Source organism: Amphiura filiformis, chromosome 20 (genome assembly GCF_039555335.1).
Source record: "Amphiura filiformis chromosome 20, Afil_fr2py, whole genome shotgun sequence".
In the NCBI taxonomy this organism is placed as follows: domain Eukaryota; kingdom Metazoa; phylum Echinodermata; class Ophiuroidea; order Amphilepidida; family Amphiuridae; genus Amphiura; species Amphiura filiformis.
This window is the reverse complement of record NC_092647.1, coordinates 58,691,052-58,710,817: the sequence shown is the minus strand read 5'-3', so window position 1 is coordinate 58,710,817 and position 19,766 is coordinate 58,691,052. Positions and strand designations below refer to the sequence as shown.

General features: G+C 36.1%; 1 protein-coding gene across 1 annotated transcript in view; it reads left to right on the top strand.

Moving 5' to 3' along the window:
- Positions 1-19,766, top strand: part of LOC140142410 (inositol hexakisphosphate and diphosphoinositol-pentakisphosphate kinase 2-like) — a 65,007-nt gene that overhangs the window by 18,850 nt on the left and 26,391 nt on the right. The window contains exons 5-12 of the mRNA XM_072164380.1: positions 370-524; positions 5,279-5,380; positions 5,498-5,659; positions 6,249-6,370; positions 6,839-6,940; positions 7,292-7,378; positions 8,843-9,123; positions 17,411-17,449. Coding sequence (XP_072020481.1) covers positions 370-524; positions 5,279-5,380; positions 5,498-5,659; positions 6,249-6,370; positions 6,839-6,940; positions 7,292-7,378; positions 8,843-9,123; positions 17,411-17,449 — 1,050 coding nt within the window. The remainder of the gene's footprint in view (positions 1-369; positions 525-5,278; positions 5,381-5,497; positions 5,660-6,248; positions 6,371-6,838; positions 6,941-7,291; positions 7,379-8,842; positions 9,124-17,410; positions 17,450-19,766) is intronic.

Below are 19,766 nucleotides of genomic sequence, written 5' to 3'. Positions count from 1 at the left end.
AGCCAAGATATTTGCAGGTCCTCCGGGTCTTACGAAGTTGATAGGCATGTTATGTACAAAAGGTTGAGGGTCCTACATGAAATCAAGAACCCTCTCATACTTATAATGTCATTTGGCCTGAGAGTGTATCTTATTTAGATGCCAGTGCACCCCTATGTCATGTATGTGCACACTTTCAATCATGTATGTGCATGCATCAGGTGCCTTGGTGTTTGTCTTAGCGCTTATTATGGGATGTAAAGTGAAAGCATCTCTTTGTATCTCTTCATAAATGACCCCTGAAAGGTGTGAGGAATTTGTTTCTGTCAAAAATAATATTTTCTAAGAACATTTTCCAAGTAAGTTCTTGTACGACTTCTCTCATTGCAGAAGTTTACCTACAGGAGTCGGATGACTCATTAGAAGTAAATGGCATGACATTTCACAAGCCATTTGTAGAGAAACCAGTGTCTGCCGAAGATCACAATGTGTTTATATACTATCCATCATCAGCAGGAGGTGGCAGTCAGAGACTATTTAGAAAGGTTAGTTGATTGAGGTTTTTGTAAATTTTGCATTTTATATTTAATTTGACTGCATCATTCAATGTCAGAGACTGGTTCTCCCATGCTTGATGCCTAAGGTAGGGTTTATGAACTACAAGGCTTTATTTATAAACCAGGGATCCTCAACTTTATTTGTTTGAGGGCCACGAAGGAGCCAAACAAATTTCAAACATAGTATGTCTAAGGGCCAAATACACCCTAGTTTCTTTTATTTTTCTTTACATTTTAGAGTTGGTCAAGGACCATATATCAGTGACTGGCAGGGCGGATTTGGCCCATATTGAGAACCAAGTTCTAATATGCAATTTGCACGAGTATGTCCAACTGCAACATGGGCTTGTTTTAATCTGGAACAACTATTCAAACAAACTTTATTGTGGATTAATGTGTAAAATATAATACAATTAATATTCTATTGTTCATTTACACACAAATTCCTCCTGTTTCCCATTTTCAGCTGTTAATTAGATTTGGGCAAATCTTTAAGGTGCTCACAATATCAGTCAACATCTTACCAAATTGAGGGTGTATAACAGAATTTCTAAGCATTTTTCACCCATGGTTTCAGTCGCAGCATCCTGTACATTGATTGCGAATTATTTTGTAGAATCCTCTGGTTATCCTTTAGAAAAAAATACCTACACCTTTTACTGTGCATGTGTATGCACCATTCTTGAAAAGATCCACATTGACACGACTGCCTACTGCAGTCGTGTCATGATTGGTGGATGATGAAAATTTCATCATATTTGGCTGGTTTGTAGCAAGATTATGTTGTAAATGTCTACAAAAATTGTCTGTGTGTGTCTGCATTGTATTGTTGTATCATATTTACTAAATGAACTGGGATATTGATCTTGGTTCAGTTCACCAGAAGTATTCACAACAAGTGTTCACAACACAACGTGAAAACAAATGACCACTCTCATCGCTTGTCTATTTAAACTTGTGCCAAAATCAGAAATCAGCCTTTGGGTATATCAATTACCCCATTTTCTTTGCCAAAACTCTTAGTGACACCCCCAGGTCTATATGTGACCCGTTACAGCAAAAGGTACCTTAAGTCGGGAGCTACAAATGACTCATTTTGCTAGTGCCAAATGCATTCTAAACCAATCATTAATCCTATTGTTGTAGAGGATAATAAGCTTGTACCTGTCTATAGAACTGTTTGTTATACAGCTCCAGTCTTTATTTGCTATGGCTAATCCCTATTCAAATGGCATGAGTGGTGGGTTACAAAAGCATTGTATTACATTTGTATAGGTATGTATTAGCCACCCACTAACAATGGGAGGACATTCTTGAACCTCGTTGACTTGGAGATGATTTGAAATGACCGCCACTTCAGATTGTCATTATTGTTTGATATTTGCTGCCAACAATATGGAAAAACAGACACATGTAGCAGCCGACATAAGGTACCTTTCGCTGTAACGGGTCACATATTGTGTACCTTTCTTTTCTCAAGGGTTGTTGTACATACCATAAAAGAACAATATCTGAATGAATTTTCTTTTCTGTTACGTACTATAAAATGTAAACAAACAAGATGTACATGAGATCATTGAATAGGTAATTTGTTATGAAATCAGTGTTTAAATGTAAATAAAAAATATAAACAAACAAATAAACAGGCATTAAAATCTTAGTCTTAGAGACCGTTCACAAACACTTGTTAGGGGGGCCTGATGCAAAAAGGGGGGCTCTGAAAAATGTTGACCCTCCTAAGGGGGGGGGGGGCCTGAAAAAAATGACCACAAATTTTCCTCGAAAAATTAAGTTTATATGCTAGGTTGACCCATAATTTTCATGTCAAAAGGGGGGGCCCTGACATTTTTGAGGTCTGTAAAGGGGGGCCCAAAAATTTTTTGTGATGATATTGTTTTGCATCAGGCCCCCTTACAAGTGTTTGTGAACGGTCCCTTATTTGTTGTCATTTAACAGTGCCCTGCTCGTGTTCTTGTCAACTTGCCAAGAAGAGATCGGAGGAAATTTGTAAGAAATGCAACAAATATCTCTCACATTAATCATAACTCCGCAAAAAGATTCATCAGGATTGTCCATTAAAATTATATTAAAATGTTCTCAAACAAATCCAAATAAAGGTGATATTAACATACCTCAATGACGTTTCGTGCTGTAACACAGCACTTTCTCAAATTGAATAACCAGCTTTGACCTTTGATGTCGGCTGCTTCCTGTTGGTAGCTGACGTAGGTGGCCCTGTCAATAACTGATCATAGATGTGCGGAAGGAAGTAGTTCCCACAATCCCTGTTGAGAGTATTAGCCTGCCCCCTCTTCCTTATCCATATTGATTCTTTGATGTGTCTCCTTTTTCTGTTAGTTTCAATGTCTCTTATTTTGGTTTCAAAGAATCAATATGAATAAGGAAGAGGGGGCAGGCAAATACTCTCAATGATCTATGATCAGTTATTGACAGGGCCACCTACGTCAGCTACCAACAGGAAGCAGCCGACATCAAAGGTCAAAGCTGGCCATTCAATTTGAGAAAGTGCTTTGTTACAGCACAAAGCGTCATTGAGGTATGTTAATATCACCTTTATTTGGATTTGTTTGAGAACATTTTAATATAATTTTAATCATAACTCCATTTCCATGTTAAATTATTTGCTCTATATTTTGATCACACTTTCTTGTTTGTTTGTTTGCTTGCTTGCTTTGAAAAGCAGAAGTTTACAAACGAACTATCCTGATATAGAAAAAACATCAAAATATAAAACTATGAACTGAACAAAAGTGGAATTGTGCTTGCTTTGAGATGCAATGGAATTAAACAAAGCAATCTCCATGATAAATAGTCATATATCTTCCTTTATCTATCAGCAGTTTTCATAACATAATTGCCATTAATGTAATCTCATGTCATAGGACTCTGTTCATCTAATACACAACATGATGCATTAAGTTCACTGGTTATGATACGGTCTTTCACTCATCTAGTATTCCATAGTTCAGTTTGTATCATCCAATTTATCATTGAACTTGGTCATCATTCAATAATAATTGTTTGTGATTTGAATAGATTAGAGTTTTAAAAGAGTAAATTTATGCTGTATGATTGTCATGAGGAAGCACACTAGACCAGGCCTTCTCAACTGGCGTCAGTCGAAGTGACGCACGAAGTGGCTTCCGGTAATTTTAATATTTTTTTCACATAAATCTTGAACAAAAAAAGGGGTGAAAATACACAATCTGGGCCTTTAAAAAACCTTCAAATCCAGGAGCTTCCGGGGGAGCTGCCCCTTGGACCCCCGATAAAGCTTCACCACTGCACCATACCCGGTATGCGCCCGCTCTAACTTACAAAGTCCTCAGTCTCCCTGAACATGTTGGCACTTCATGATCACTGAAATTTTCCAGTTGGCACTTCAAATAAACTAGTTGAGAAGGCCTGCACTAGACTGTAGACTAAATCCATCGGTCGTCTACACTGCGCTGTATGTGTGTTATGCTTGTAGTGACGACTAAATAACTTGTGGCAGATCAATGAAAAGGTCCTGGTGCCACTGCCTATCGACGCTGTTGTGGCAAGATTGACAAATCAGGGCAAGTCTACAATGTAGGAGCACACCATCATAAGATTCAAAAGGTGCAACCCATAAATTGTCCCCGCAAAACGTAGAAATTGAGTACTACTGCACGGTACATAGTTGAAAGCATACGGTATACAATTTCAACTTGTAAAATAAAATGATAGTTTCTGATGACTTGAAAAAAAATGGCTTAAATGACATGCCTGAGGACTTATAGCAAGTCTAATCAGATCATGTCACAAATTATTTGCAATAAATAAAAATGTTAGTATTAACACTGTATGAGGCCCATCATGCTGTGCAACTTCTGAGTGGTCCTTAGGTCCAAAAATATTGACCACCCCCTTCATATCATGTGCTGTTTAATGTATGAACAGTAAACTTATGTTATCCAGAGCTATTACATACATAAAGGCTTCTATAGCATCCATATCAATAACACACAGGGTCGGATTTACCACAGGGCTACGACACAATATCCAAGGGCCCCAAATTTGGGAGAATAAAATAAATAGAAAGTGGGAAAGTTTAGTGAATCACTGGTTTGGAATGAGTAATAGGTTCCAAGGGTGGCCTGGGGTGTGTAGAGTGGGGATGTAACATGTGGATCTGGATAGGCAGATGACTGTAAAATTTAGCCTGGTCCAGGGCCCTGAAAAGGTAAATCTGACCCTGCTTACACATTAAGCGAGAACCATTTGGTGTTCAAATGTTAACTTCTTTATATACATGTACATCCATATCAAAAGGATGCACCTGTAGGTTGCTACATATGTCTCTTACACAGTAGCTATGAATAAATACCAGACTCATCTCAAGTGGAGGTAACTTCAAATCATCCCAAAGTCACATGGTTTTGGAATGGTCTCTTTATTCACAAACCATGTGGCTTGGGGGTGATTTGAAGTGACTTGAGATTAGTTTAGCATTTATTCACAGCTATCATGTAAAAAGACACTCATGTAGCAACCAACAAGTGCATCCTTTTGATATGGATGTACACTTAGTTGGTATCGATCAGTGAAATAGGAATAGTTGGGTTGCATGCCACTATTTCTATTTCTGAGCTGTTTGTACTATACTGGATTACTGGCTCTAAATCTCCCTGGTTTCAGCTGTTAGTGTTAATGCCTATAAGAATATACTAAAAATGCACATATGATTTGCTTTTCAGATTGGTAGTCGGAGCAGTGTATACTCATCAGAAAGCAAGTTGCGTACAAAAGGTTCATACATTTATGAGGAGTTCATGCCAACTGATGGTACAGATGTCAAGGTACGTATTCATGATGTCAGTTCAAATAAGATCATAAGGATGTATGTTTAGTTGATCTGGTGCTGCTATTTCATTTCTGGATGACAATATTTATGTTTTTTTTGGGTTTTTTTGCAGGTTTACACAGTTGGTCCAGACTATGCCCATGCAGAGGCTAGGAAGTCTCCTGCACTTGATGGGAAGGTTGAGAGAGACAGTGAAGGCAAGGAGGTCCGTTATCCTGTCATTCTAAGCAACCATGAGAAACTCATTGCTAGGAAAGTCTGTATGGCCTTCAAGGTAAGTTTACACAGTTGGTCCAGATTATGCCCATGCAGAGGCTAGGAAGTCTCCTGCACTTGATGGGAAGGTTGAGAGAGACAGTGAAGGCAAGGAGGTCCGTTATCCTGTCATTCTAAGCAACCATGAGAAACTCATTGCTAGGAAAGTCTGTATGGCCTTCAAGGTAAGTTTACACAGTTGGTACCGATTATGCCCATGCAGAGGCTAGGAAGTCTCCTGCACTTGATGGGAAGGTTGAGAGAGACAGCGAAGGCAAGGAGGTCCGCTATCCTGTCATTCTAAGCAACCATGAGAAACTCATTGCTAGGAAAGTCTGTATGGCCTTCAAGGTAAATTTACACAGTTGGTCCAGATTATGCCCATGCAGGGGCTAGTAAGTCTCCTGCACTTGATGGGAAGGTTGAGAGAAACAAGCAAGTCTGTATGGCCTTCCAGATAAGTTCACAGAGTAGGTGCAGGCTATGCCCTGCAGAGGCTAGGAACAAAATTGTTAGTCTAAATCAAAGAATGATTATTAAAATGTATGCACAAAGACCAAAGGAATGAAGAAGAAATTCTAATTTTATTCTTTTCCTTCATTTGACAGCAAACTGTGTGTGGTTTTGATCTCCTGCGAGCCAATGGGAAATCATATGTGTGTGATGTCAATGGATTTAGTTTTGTGAAGAACTCAAAGAAGTACTATGATGACTGTGCCAAGATCCTTGGGTAAGAAAATAAGATGTCAATTTGTTTTGTCATCAAGCTACCATTGTTGAGCACTGGATGGATAAAGCAGATAGATATATGTTTATATAAAATGAGGTTTAAATCCTATATTAATTCGTAATCCAACTATTCATGAAACTAGTCCAAAATATTCTCACTTGCATTCAAGGATTTACAATTATCTTACTGTTACCAAGGTAACAAAATGTGTTTCTTGTTTGGGTGAGTTCCCATAAATTTTGCATCCTTGTTATCAATTAAAGATGGGTGACCCAATTGACAGCCTCATCACCCCTCCCTCCACTTCACTGTATCAAAATGGGATTTTCGCATGAGAAGAAAGCTTTTTTTTGGCCAGCCAATGTGCACACTCCTGGCTTGCTATCCCCCGTCGTCTGCTCTGTACCCGACGGGTCAGTGGTTCAAAACCGGACCAAAGAAACCATATTTTTTGTCTTTATATTACAGGAATATGATAATGAGAGAGCTTGCCCCCAAGTACAACATACCGTGGCAGATGTTTACGCTAGAGGAAGAGTTACCTTATGTGCCAACACAAGAAGGAACAATGTAAGTACACAAAACATAGACTACTTAGTTGACTGACTTCAAATTGGAAGATAGGAAGCATGTGTCTCAATCAAGCATGAATTGGTCATTTTCATTAGGAATACTTTTTGTTAAAATGTGTCTAAGATAAAGCATTTCAAGCATTTTGTTAATAAAATTTTACATGCCCCCCCCCCCTATTTTTTAATTTCCACTCTATCAAAAGACAGTGAAATATGTAACTAAATTGGAACTACTAAAGCTTTATTATAGCTTTAAATCAAAAAGCTGATTCCATAATAAGATGAAATTTTTGGTATATAAATGTAAATGAATTTTAAAGAGAGAATGTTTGTTGATTATGTTTTTCAGGATGGAACTGAGATGTGTGATAGCTGTCATTCGCCATGGTGACAGAACACCAAAACAGAAGATGAAGATGGAAGTCAAACATCCAAAGTGAGTAGATTGTTGACAGCTTTGCATTAGAGGATGAAAGATGTTACTTGACAGTATTTTTGTCCTCAACAATGTTAAAGTGAAAATAAATGGATATCAGACAAGGGCCCAGTCAAAGAACCTGGAAGAATGTTTTGGACAATAGGCATCGTCAAACAAATTAACAAAAAAAGTGAAATAGAAGTATAACAGCATCCTTGTGGTGGAGAGTAAAGTCCTTTCAATTATTATTACCATTTGGACATTGCAAGAGGTTTACAAGGTACTGCTCCACCTGCTACTGGTTTACAGATTACAATTAATTAAGGGGTGGGGTATGAACATTTGGACAGTATTTATTGTGGGACATTAGAGCACATCAGCCATATCGAATTGCATTCTGAATACGAAGAATGTCCTTCTGATATCAAATAATTTTGATTTTTTGAAATTCGCAATGTAATACACATTATATGGCAAATGATTAAAATTGATATTTTTGATATTTAACAGTACTTTCTGAAGTAAACTTTATAAATCTGATGATTTATACTTAAAGTGTATGTAGGTGAGATGTAAAAACGACGATCCATTGAAAATTTTGACCTTTCAGTATTGAAGATATGGATTTTTTTTCTAAAAACATCACACAAAAAAGGTCTTTTTGTGTAAAATTCTATATCTTCAATATGAAAGGTCAAAATTTTTAATTTATCGTCTGCTTTTCCTCCCAGCTACATACACTTTAAAAATATGTCATTAGATTTATAAAATTTACTTCGAGGACTGTTATATATCAAAAATGTGGAAAATATCAAATTTTAATAATTTGTCATAAAATTTGTATTATATCGTGAATTTCAAAAAATGAAAATTATTTGATATCAGAAAGACATTCTTCGTATTCAGAATGCAATTCGATGTGCTCTCATGTCCCACAAAAAATACTGTCAAAATGCTCATTCCAGATCCCTTAACATGTGCCTGGTAAATCCTGTTTACTCCAAAGATATTGCTTCATTCGATTAAGATTAAAAAATGAGATTTTCCTAATGTGAATGCGCATCTTTTCATTCTATGTTGATCGAATGAAGCTAAAGAGGTTCATTTTATTAAACAATGTTGAACTAAGCAGGCATCTAATCTTCATGAAATTAAGATCTGATGCGAACATGGTCAGTAAGCGTCTTCATTCAGTAATGAAATTTGTTAAAGCAAACAGGAACAACACATAAGCAACCATCTCGTACATGGACACATAGTACATACTAGTGACTTTTATCTCCATATTTTTCAGAAGTATTTAGTATCTTGATTTAGAAATTTCACCAGCTATGCCATTTTAAAATGATGGCCAGCCTAACAGGTATATATTTATATCCGTTATGATTGAAGATTGAAAATGGTGCAGTGATGGAAGGTGTAGATTACATAACCTTCGTTTGTGACTAACTGAATTGAACTGAACAACTTTTACACTTCTAGATTCTTCAAGCTGTTTGATAAATATGGTGGTTTTGAGAAAGGCAAGCTTAAACTGAAACGTCCAAAGCAACTCCAGGAGGTGTTGGATGTGGCTCGGTACCTCCTAGAAGAACTCAAACGACAGGTGCATCGTAACCAAGCCCAGATTCAGGAGCGTGAATCTAAACTAGAACAACTCAAGGCTGTGCTGGAGATGTATGGGCATTTCTCTGGGATCAACCGTAAGGTGCAGCTTAAATACCAAGCCAATGGGAAGCCTAGACATTCCAGTAGTGAAGATGGTAAGGGCAGTACTAAGAATAATTCTTGACTTTTTTTGTCCCAAGTCCAATTCTTTAGAAACAAAAATTCAATAATTTGTTGAACAGTTGGGAAGAAGTGTAGCTCAATAATAATGTCTTCTTGTATGGGGAATTTATACATGTATTTAGTACAGCCTTATGTTCAATGGAATGTTGTCAATTTGGTATAAAATCTGAAAGTATTGTGCTTTGCTTATTTTGTGTGTGTCATTTACGTAAACAATAAGGCTTTCGGTAGATTAACAAGTACAAAGATTGGACTTACGAGTACAAATATCAAGTTTAATATCAAAATAATTAATATAGTGGTCATCTTTACTTTGCACTGTAAGTTAAGGTTTATCACAACTTAAAATTGGGCAACGTTTAGAAGTGAAAAAAAAAATCTTTAAATTTAATGTGATACTGGATGTGATATTAAATGGAAAATTGAAGCTCTCAACCAGTAATGGGTACCAGGAATGAATGATTGATTTATTATTGAAGTATTTATGAGGAATAAGATAACAACTTTTCCAGTTGCATAGGTTGTTTCCTGTCCCCCATTCTGTCCATTCTCAATGCAGATTATATTTTAGGAAAAAAAAGAAGGTACTATTATATATAGTGAGACTTGTGTTAAATACCAAATAAAACCTGCAACTAAGTGTATACATATATCGTAATGCTATAAAGCTACCAGATAGGGTAAAATTATTGTGTACTTAATTACTAACTATGGGGTTTACAGATACATATTTATTGAAAACTTTGAAATTCTTGATTTCCCAAAGCAGGTTTATCAAATGCATTGTGTCATTATTTTTAGTTATTTTTGTTTAGCTTAGCTTGATTTTTAGTTCAACTGCTGTGATGCTAAATACCATTACTTATCCATATATTAATTCCTCTTGGGATATGATGCTTCTAACATCAAATTCAAAACCCTCCATCTTTGTGTGGTGATGTTTATCTTGTATAATATTGGTGGTGGCGGTGATGGTGTTTTGCAACCTCATTGTTTGCCTTGGTATACATGTATTTGTATATGGTGATGAGTTTTAAAATGCAATCACTGTTTTCTCATGGTGGCTTTGCATATAGGCCTATAGCGTGGTGTACTGCTTGTTTTGATGTAGCAAACTTTGGATATCATTTCTTGGTAGCATGGTATGCCATAAGAGTTCTGTCCCCTCCTCCTTTTCCAAATGTTTATCCAATGGATTGACATTCCAGGTATATGGTCCCCAAAATTTCTTTTAGCTTGTTGCTATTGATTTTTAATGATATCTATTTACAGGAGAAATTGTGAACAAAAATGTATAAATGATGACAAGTGTATGGTTGAGGGGTTTGGAAATATGTCAGATAATAATAAGTATAAAATTAATTATATAATCTTTAGTCATTGAAGCAAACATAGTTCTAAAATTCTTCTTTTAGCTTGTTTCTACTGATTTTTAATGATATCAATTTTTATTGTAAACAAAAATGTAGAAGTGATGACAAGTGTATAGTTGGGGAGGGGAATTGGCAATATTTTGAGTGACTTAAGGGGGCACCCCAGTCTTTCCCTTCATAGATAAAGTGTAGAGTTTAAGTCCATAGATTTGCTCTCCTATGTTTTTGGTATAAGGTGTGTATACAGGGTGTATGAAAATGATAGGGACCCATCAGCTTTGTTGTATAATGAAACGCCCGCTTCTAAACTCATCATTAAATCTTCTTGAAATGACTACAATTCATACTTTTATGACCTTTTATAACATAAATCTACAAATATGGTGGATGTAATACTGCATTTTGATACTAACTGGATATTTATGGGTGCCAATCATTTTGATACACACTATAATTGCTCAACATTTGAATAATTTTATATAATCTTCCAGTAATCCGAGGAATCATAGCAACTTACGAAATCAGCGTTGTGAGTCGTTGTGATTAATTAAAGTCCTGTTTTGTGATTAAATTCCTTGACTGCGAAACCAACAATCTGTAACAAAAGTGTGGGCAATAGTATACTCCTTTGCTTTACACTGAACAAGTGAAAAATATGCTGGACTTAACACTCTGTCCAACTGTCAATGTTTAACAATCATGTCCTACCTTTATCATACGCCACTTTCATTTTGTTTTTGCATTTTCTGTTTTATTTTATCTCATTTTGTAGGTTTTTCTGGTGAGCCCTGTGTTTATGTACTGTCGTGGGGTCGTGTAGTGGCTACCTAAGTATTTTTTGTGATTAATGTTTACTAACACTTGTGGCATAGAATTCTTTGCACATGGGGGCAATACTAAGAATTTTCATAATGAGAAGGTAGACTATATTTAAATAATTTTAAACAAACGAGCCGTACAAACCGGATAAATCATTGATTGAACAGATTCATCAGGATCGGTATAGTAAACTGGTTAACAAAGTTCTTTGTATCTGATCCAGAAGTTTCACTTACTTGTGTACGTTTCAACAACACCTGTTGTCTTTATCAACACTTGATGAGTAGTGACTGCTACTGACAACCGACGCTAGAAGTAGTTCCAGCGTTGATCTTGGAGTTGCCAGTTGGTTTTCCTCCAAGGGATTTTTTAGATCCCTGTTTCAGAAACTCATCAAATATGTGAGATAGTTGGTACTGTCCTTCAACTATCAGTCTCATCACCCATTACATCAAAAACTTGGTGTGATACGCACATTGTACAACAGGAAAGACAGCGTTGTGACTGAAGAGGAGGACAAATGGAAGAAGAAGAGAAAGTCAACGAAGCCCTTAGAACATGCGGGTACCCTGATTGGACCTTAAAAAGGTCAAAGACCAGTTACAGTGTCTCAAGCCCAAGAAAGTAAACAAAAAGACTGATGACAAAACCAGAAGCAAAGGCATGGTTGTGCTTCCCTATGTTAAGGGTGTTACAGAAAGAATTTCTAGAGTCATGAAGAGTTAACAACATTTTTACTGCGATGAAACCGCACGACACACTCAGAAAACAGCTGGTACATCCTAAAGACAAACGCGATCCCAACAACACCACAGACGCGGTTTATAAGATCCCCTGCAAGAACTGCGATTTGTCCTACATAGGCGAAACGGGTAGAAAGTTTGGTACGCGACTGGAAGAGCACAGAAGTGAGGCAGAGAAAATGAGCAAAACGGTAACCACCAGAGCAGGTAGAAAGGAATCGCTATCAACTACGCACAAGTCGGCCATTACTGACCATGTCGTCGACAAGAATCACATCATTGGCTGGGGAGAAGCTGAGGTCATCGGCACGGAGCAAAATGGATACACTCGCTGGATAAAGGAGGCTATAGAAATAAGAAAGAGGAGGGGCACCACCATGAACAGAGACAAAGGACAGTACCAACTATCTCACATATTTGATGAGTTTCTGAAACAGGGATCTAAAAAATCCCTTGGAGGAAAACCAACTGGCAACTCCAAGATCAACGCTGGAACTACTTCTAGCGTCGGTTGTCAGTAGCAGTCACTACCCATCAAGTGTTGATAAAGACAACAGGTGTTGTTGAAACGTACACAAGTAAGTGAAAAGTCTGGATCAGATACAAAGAACTTTGTTAACCTGGATAAATCATTGTTTTAATATCATCATATTTTTTTATTTTTGTGGCAAAATATTTTGTTTTAAAAATTAAATAAATAATTCCGAATGACTGACCATGACTTTGGAGCTTAAAGAGCAAGACAAACTTTTCTTCTTTTTAGGCCTTATTTGGTATAGCTTAAAAGCTTCAAAAGAGCTGTTTGAAGTCATCCTTTGTATTTCAGAGGTCAGTGGCTGCAATACCAACTGAAGGGTGCATATTGCTGTGTGATGATTGTGTTGAAAATTTTTAGAAACTGTCTCAAAGTCTATTAGCAAGGCATATTTGTTTGTATTAACCTGAAGTCATTTTGGATTCTGACTTCAGTTCAGAAGTTGTTTTTTTGTTGGTAAGATCCTGTGAAAAGTACAGATAAGACCATCATTAGGTGCTGTTTTGTAAGATATATGGGGTTTTTTTTAAATGCCACTTGTGTGTAAAAACAGTATTAATGATAGTCAACATGTGCATAGAATTAACACTGGGATTGTCTGCTAACTAACATACATGTGTGCTGCTGTGATTTCTATTGGGTTGGTTGAGAGGTTAACAATATCTTATGAGCTGATGATGATGACTACGATGATGGTGATGATGATGATTATGATGATGATGAGATGATTGCGATGAGGATGATGATGGATATGATTATGACGAGGATGATGATGACAGTAATGATGCCAGTGACGATGATGTTTGATTTGTGAAAACAAAAAACTCAGTATTATAACATTAATATCAATATAGCTATGCCATATATATAAAGATTGGATAAGTGCAAGCTGTCAAACCTGGGCTCAGATTGAAATAATTAAAAAATGTCTAGTTCATAGATGTTTACCTTCCCTGCTATCCCAACATTTCTTACTATGCATGCAGCAGCTTGCGCAAGGAAAATAATTAAATTTTGGACACAATAGTATGTGCAGAGTACATTGAATACATATTACTAAAATGGCTTGGTATTGAATTGTGTGTTACAGCAAGCATGGGTTATTTATTCCATTTGAAATCCATCACACCTTTTATCCAACACACCTTTTCCACTGTATTGGGCTATTCCAGTTGAAATCCATACACCCCCTGTGGAAGACATGACCTTAATCTCCCACACAGGGGGTGTGAATTCAAATAAGGTTACCTGAATGGATGACTCCATTTGAAATCTACACCCTTTGTGTGGGAGATTAAGGCCATGTCTTCTATAGGGGGCATATGAACGTCAACTGGAATTACCTATTTTGATGAAACTTGTCAGATCTGGAATTGGTGAAACTGTTGCATTTGGTTAAAATTACAAAAAACTTCCTCATGGGGTGGGGTATGGAATAGCACAGTGTATTCATTAAATATGCAATGACTACTTTACACTATCACCACATGATCACTGAACATGATGTCCAATATTTGATTTGACCTGTACATTTGAGAATACATCTCGAATCATTGTGCCATTATTATGGTAAATAGCTTGCTAACATTCAAAAAACATCTCTAGAAGCCAAAACTCTTTGCTATTTTAAGCGTCACATGTTATCTTACATAAACACCTCAAAAAAAGTAACTAACCCCCCTTAAATTATGGCTATTGTTCAAAAAGGGGCTATTGTATTACAAATCTGTAAAATGTGTTGGAAGCAGAATTTATTTCTGCGCATTTTGACACCTCATTTGATACGATAGCCCAAAAAACAATAAAATACCAGTCAATTTAATGTAGTGAGGTCCAGATTTGAAAGTTGCACTAACATACAAATTTTAACAATACAAAAACATTCAGATATTATTACACAGATTTCCTTCCATTACACTGAATACAAAATCAATACAATTTACTACAACTGTCAAATCTTGGGTTACATTCATTTAAATGTACGCTGTGACGTCAATATTTAGTCAATTGCTGCAAATGAGGTGTCAAAATGTGCAAAAATAAATTCTGCTTCCAACGCATTTTACAAATTTGCAATACAATCACCCGTTTTTGAATAATTGTCATTATTTAAGGGGGGTTAGTAACTTTTTTTGAGATGTTTATTTATGCTTGTCTGCTTGCATATATATCATGCACTGGATTTGACTTGAAGTGTTTTGTTAGCGATTGAGTAACAGAGCAATAGCCTTTGATACAGACTGGGTATTTACTTTTTTCACTGAAAACCATTATCCAGTCTATTGATTCAGCATAATTAATACTTGGTGATGGAATAGTAGCAGCCTGACTTCAATCTACTCTTACTTTACCCAGTTGAATTAAAACAACAGTGTTCTCATTCTTTGTTTTTAGTAGATCTGTAAACAGCACATCACAATTTGTAATTTTAATTCCGTATTTGGACTGATAATAAAGCTAATATGAAATAATGAAAAGTGAAAAAGTTAACCATATTTGTTTTCTGAAAATATAAGATGGGACACTTGGAATCAAATGTGAATGGCCTTACTGGAATATAAAGGTAGAAATTGACCCCATTGTACATTAGGACTTATTCTGCATAGCCTCTGTGCATTGATAAAGATAATTGTTTTTGTTTTAATGAAATGAAAAACAAATAAATGTTGCTACTGGCCTCAATTTATACCATCTAAGAAAAAAGTATAAGAATTACAAAAAAATGTTCAAAAATCCTTTAAGGGGACTCGATCTTTTGTGCATAATTATAGAGGGCCAGGGGATTCACTCTATCATTTAAAAAATATTTGAAGAAGTTAAAGAGCCCTAAGAATAAAAAACTGTAGTGTAATTCACGCCAGACACAATTTCTTTATATGACAAAATTAATTTTGTAATCGATCAAAAAACAAACGTTTTATATCAATTTTAAATTTAGCCTGAATCAGTAAATATGGTACCTCTCGCCCTTTTTTAGGTCAAGGCTGTTTTTACCATTATGCAGCGAACCATTGTTGAAGCTATTTCACATACATGTACAAAACATATTAGAGAAAGAATGAGGCCATATACTGTTGAAATATCTTTTGTTGATTTCGAATGATAATGTCATGAAGTCGTAAATTTTAAGGTCAAATTCCTAAAACCAAAACAAAACATTGCGACGCAGATATTTCCCGACTTACGCAATTTCATCATCACGTCAGTGTCTTTATTATTTGTTTGAAACCTTTCCCAAACGTTCGTGCTCTTTATGCATAAAACGGCTAATCTATCTTTACAAAAGCGCGTCTTTTTAGTAAACAAAAGGCTAAAGATGGCATTATGAGATTTATCATTACACTTCTCCACTCAACTGCCACCGTGGCTGAGCAGTAAAGAGCTAGACGCGTAATCAAAGGAAGTTCCGAATCATTGGTTCGAATCCCAACGAAGCCTGTGGAAACTTTTTATTCTTCAAAATTCATGATCGCATTCGAAATGAGTCACTTGTCGGTAAATCATGTATCGTATCCTTAAGGGCTGGGGTATGAACGTTTGGACAGTATTTATTTTGGGACATTAGAGCACATCAGACATATCGAATTGCATTCTGAATACGAAGAATATCATTCTGATATCAAATAATTTTGATTTTTTGAAATTCGCAATGTAATACACATTTTATGGCAAATCATTAAAATTGATATTTTTGATATTTAACAGTACTTGAAGTAAACTTTATAAATCTGATGATTTATACTTAAAGTGTATGTATGTAGTGGGATGAAAAGCCGACAATCAATTGAAAATTTTGACCTTTTCAGTATTGAAGATATGGATTTTTTCCCAAAACACCACAAAAAAATAGGTCTTTTTGGGAAAAAATCCATATCTTCAATATGAAAGGTCAAAATTTTCAATTGACCGTCGGCTTTTCCTCCCTGCTACATACACTTTAAAATATATCATTAGATTTATATAATTTACTTCGAGGACTGTTATATATCAAAAATTTGAAAAATATCAAATTTTTATAATTTGTCATAAAATTTGTATTATATTGTGATTTTCAAAAATGAAAATTATTTGATATCAGAAAGACATGCTTCATATTCAGAATGTAATTCGATAGGTCTGAGGTGCTCTCATGTCCCACAAAAAATACTGTCGAAAAGCAATAAACGCTCATTTTAGATCCCTTAAGGTGCCAGCAACTTCATAAATTTCCAGAGGATAAAATAACCACGGAATGCAAACTAAGTACTTCAGGAGCAAATTTGACTAGTATTCTAAGAAAAAATGTCCATTATATACCAGAGCTTATGCCCCCTGGAGCATTGTACATTGATGATATTTCTAAATTTGCCAAGCAATATCCAACTTTCCACAACCGTTGATAGGAAGAAGTTACTATGGGTTATGAGCAATATCAATATTTTGCAGTGTAGAGAGCATTGGTGGTTCTTTTTACATATTTGGGTTACTCCTTCATATAATTTTACACAAAACCAAGGTTAGGATTAGGATTAGGCTTGGGGTTAGGATTAGTTTGTAAAAAATAATTACATGAAGGATCGACATATATTTATGGTTCTTATTTTCTTTTCTTGCTTTCTGTGTGCTATTTTCTATTCTTCTGTGTGCTGTTTTCTATTTTTCTGTGTGCTATTTTCTATTCATCTGGTCTTTGGTCATTGACTTACTCATCATTCAACATTGCTATGGGATGTCTCCATAGCAACGTCAAGTCAAACTAACCTCTCTAATTCATTGGTTGTTTGTTTGTTTACACACCCTTTTGTAACAGATCTATCCTCAACGGCACACATTGGCCATTTATCTGCAGGTATACAATGGCATGCTTATTTGTTAATCAAGCAAAAAGTATGTGGAATATAACTGATAATGAATTTGTATTCAAATATGACGGCACTGTCATTGAGAAATGAAATTTTCATTCATTGAGAGGGTGAAGAAAACTGTTTGGTTGGCTTATAAGCTCAATTTGGAAACAATTTTAAATATCTCTTGATTTTCTACAAATAAGACAAATTTATTATCATGATGATGATGTAATTGTACCTGTTTTGTTTGTTTTTATGTGCATATGAGTTCATTACCATACTGATGCGAGTATAGCCCCACCTTCGAGTAAAGTCCCACCCCAATTTTTTGAAAAATTTCAGATTTTTTTTTTCTTTCTTGTTTTTAAGTTATTTATTTTTTCGGTTTTGGAGTGTTCCTGGACTGAGAGCTAAATGCTAGGATCATTCATGGTTGACCTTTAAAAAAAATGAATTTGTATACATTTTGAAATCATTTATAAGTCAACCATGAATGATCCTAGCATCTAGGTCCAAGGACACTCCAAAACCAAAAACAAATTTTTTTTTGAAATTTGAGCATAGACCCACCACCCAATTTTGAAAATGTTCAACTAAGACAGGGTGCTATACTCGTCAGTACGGTAATAGTGATTGATATAAATAGAATAACAGGCATTGTCACACAGACTTGTAGTATTGGGACCCGTCATGAGTAATGGCAGTGCGGTCCGAGCCATGAGTGCAGTGCAGGTCCCAGACCATGGAGTGCAGGTGCGGTCCCAGGCCATGGAGTGCAGGGCAGGTCCGAAGCCATGAGTATGCGGTGCGGTCCGAACCCAAAATAGGGTGCAGGTGCAGGTCCGGAGCCATGAGTACGGATGCGGAAATTGGGACTCGAGATGCAGGTCACGGGTCCCAGTACGGGTGCAGGGTGCGGGCCATGGATGCGGTACAGATATTGGGACTAGAAACATTGTATGAGTCCCATTTCTATTTGCTAAGAAGTACTTCCATTTACAGAAAATTGTAGAACTGGTTTTGTGGAATTAATCAAGAACAAAAAGAGATCAAGGTGATGGTCTTAGTGAATCTAGCTTAAATATTTTGAGATGCAAAAATCATGTAAACTATGGTCTGTACGAGGGGGTATCCAAAAGTTTTTGACATCACCCAGAAGGGAAGGAGCTATTTCGATGACATTTTGTCAGTGTAATCACTGGTCCTTATGTACATTATGGTCCAAAAATGGTCTCATAAGTATGTTTACTTTTTTTACAAGTGGCGCTAGATGGGTAGTAGGCGCATAACCTTTTCATGATAAGATCCTCCACATTCTTGAGTTTCTTCACTGAGGCCGCATCATCCGAAAGTGATGGACGTCCACTTCTTGGCTCATCTGTGAGGGACATGTGGCCATTTTGGAAATTCCTTTTTTCGAAAAGCAACAGTGCCATATGATGGGCAAACATCACCGTAGATAGCTTTCATTTCATTATAGATTTTCTGAGCATTCTAGGCCTAACCCTTCAAATGCAGGAACTGCGTGCATCAATTTTCACCATTTTACAGGTTATGCGCCTACTGCCCATCTAGCGGCACCTGTAAAAAAAGTAAACATGCTTATGAGACCATTTTTGGACCATAATGTACATAAGGACCAGTGATTACACAGACAAAATTTCATCGATATAGCTCCTTCTCTTCTAGGTGATGTCAAAAACTTTTGGATACCCCTCGTATATTGACACACAGACTGTACAATACTAATTTCAACATACATTTAGCAGTGATATAGCATTCAAGTTATTATTCACCTCAAAACATCAACTGGATTTCAAATTTGATCCAAAATTAGTAGACTTAATTGTCAATATCAAATTTAGTGAAGCCTTTCGTGCACATCCACACATCCCAGCACACATCCACCAGATTATCCATTAGCTTAATATAATTATTATCATTAATTATGCACATCTGGATAATTATTAATATTTTGCCTATAAGCTCCAATAAATCATAAATTTCTGTAAACATGGTATGGCAGAGGAACTCTGTATCATTTGACTCAAATACACACTCTGCCCAAGTACATGTAGATGTGGTGGGAAAATGTAGTTTTTTATGTGTACACTTGTGCTAGGGGAGTGTATTTGGATGGGGAATATTAAAATGATGAATAAAATAATGCTATAATAATGATATCAAAACATGATAACTTGAAATTCACATAAACAACAATTTCTTGAAATGTTTTACTTCCAGTTTGCTATTTTTTCTGTATCAGTCAGAGTGTGAATGCTACATGTAGTAGGGCTTATGTATACATGTATGAGTGGC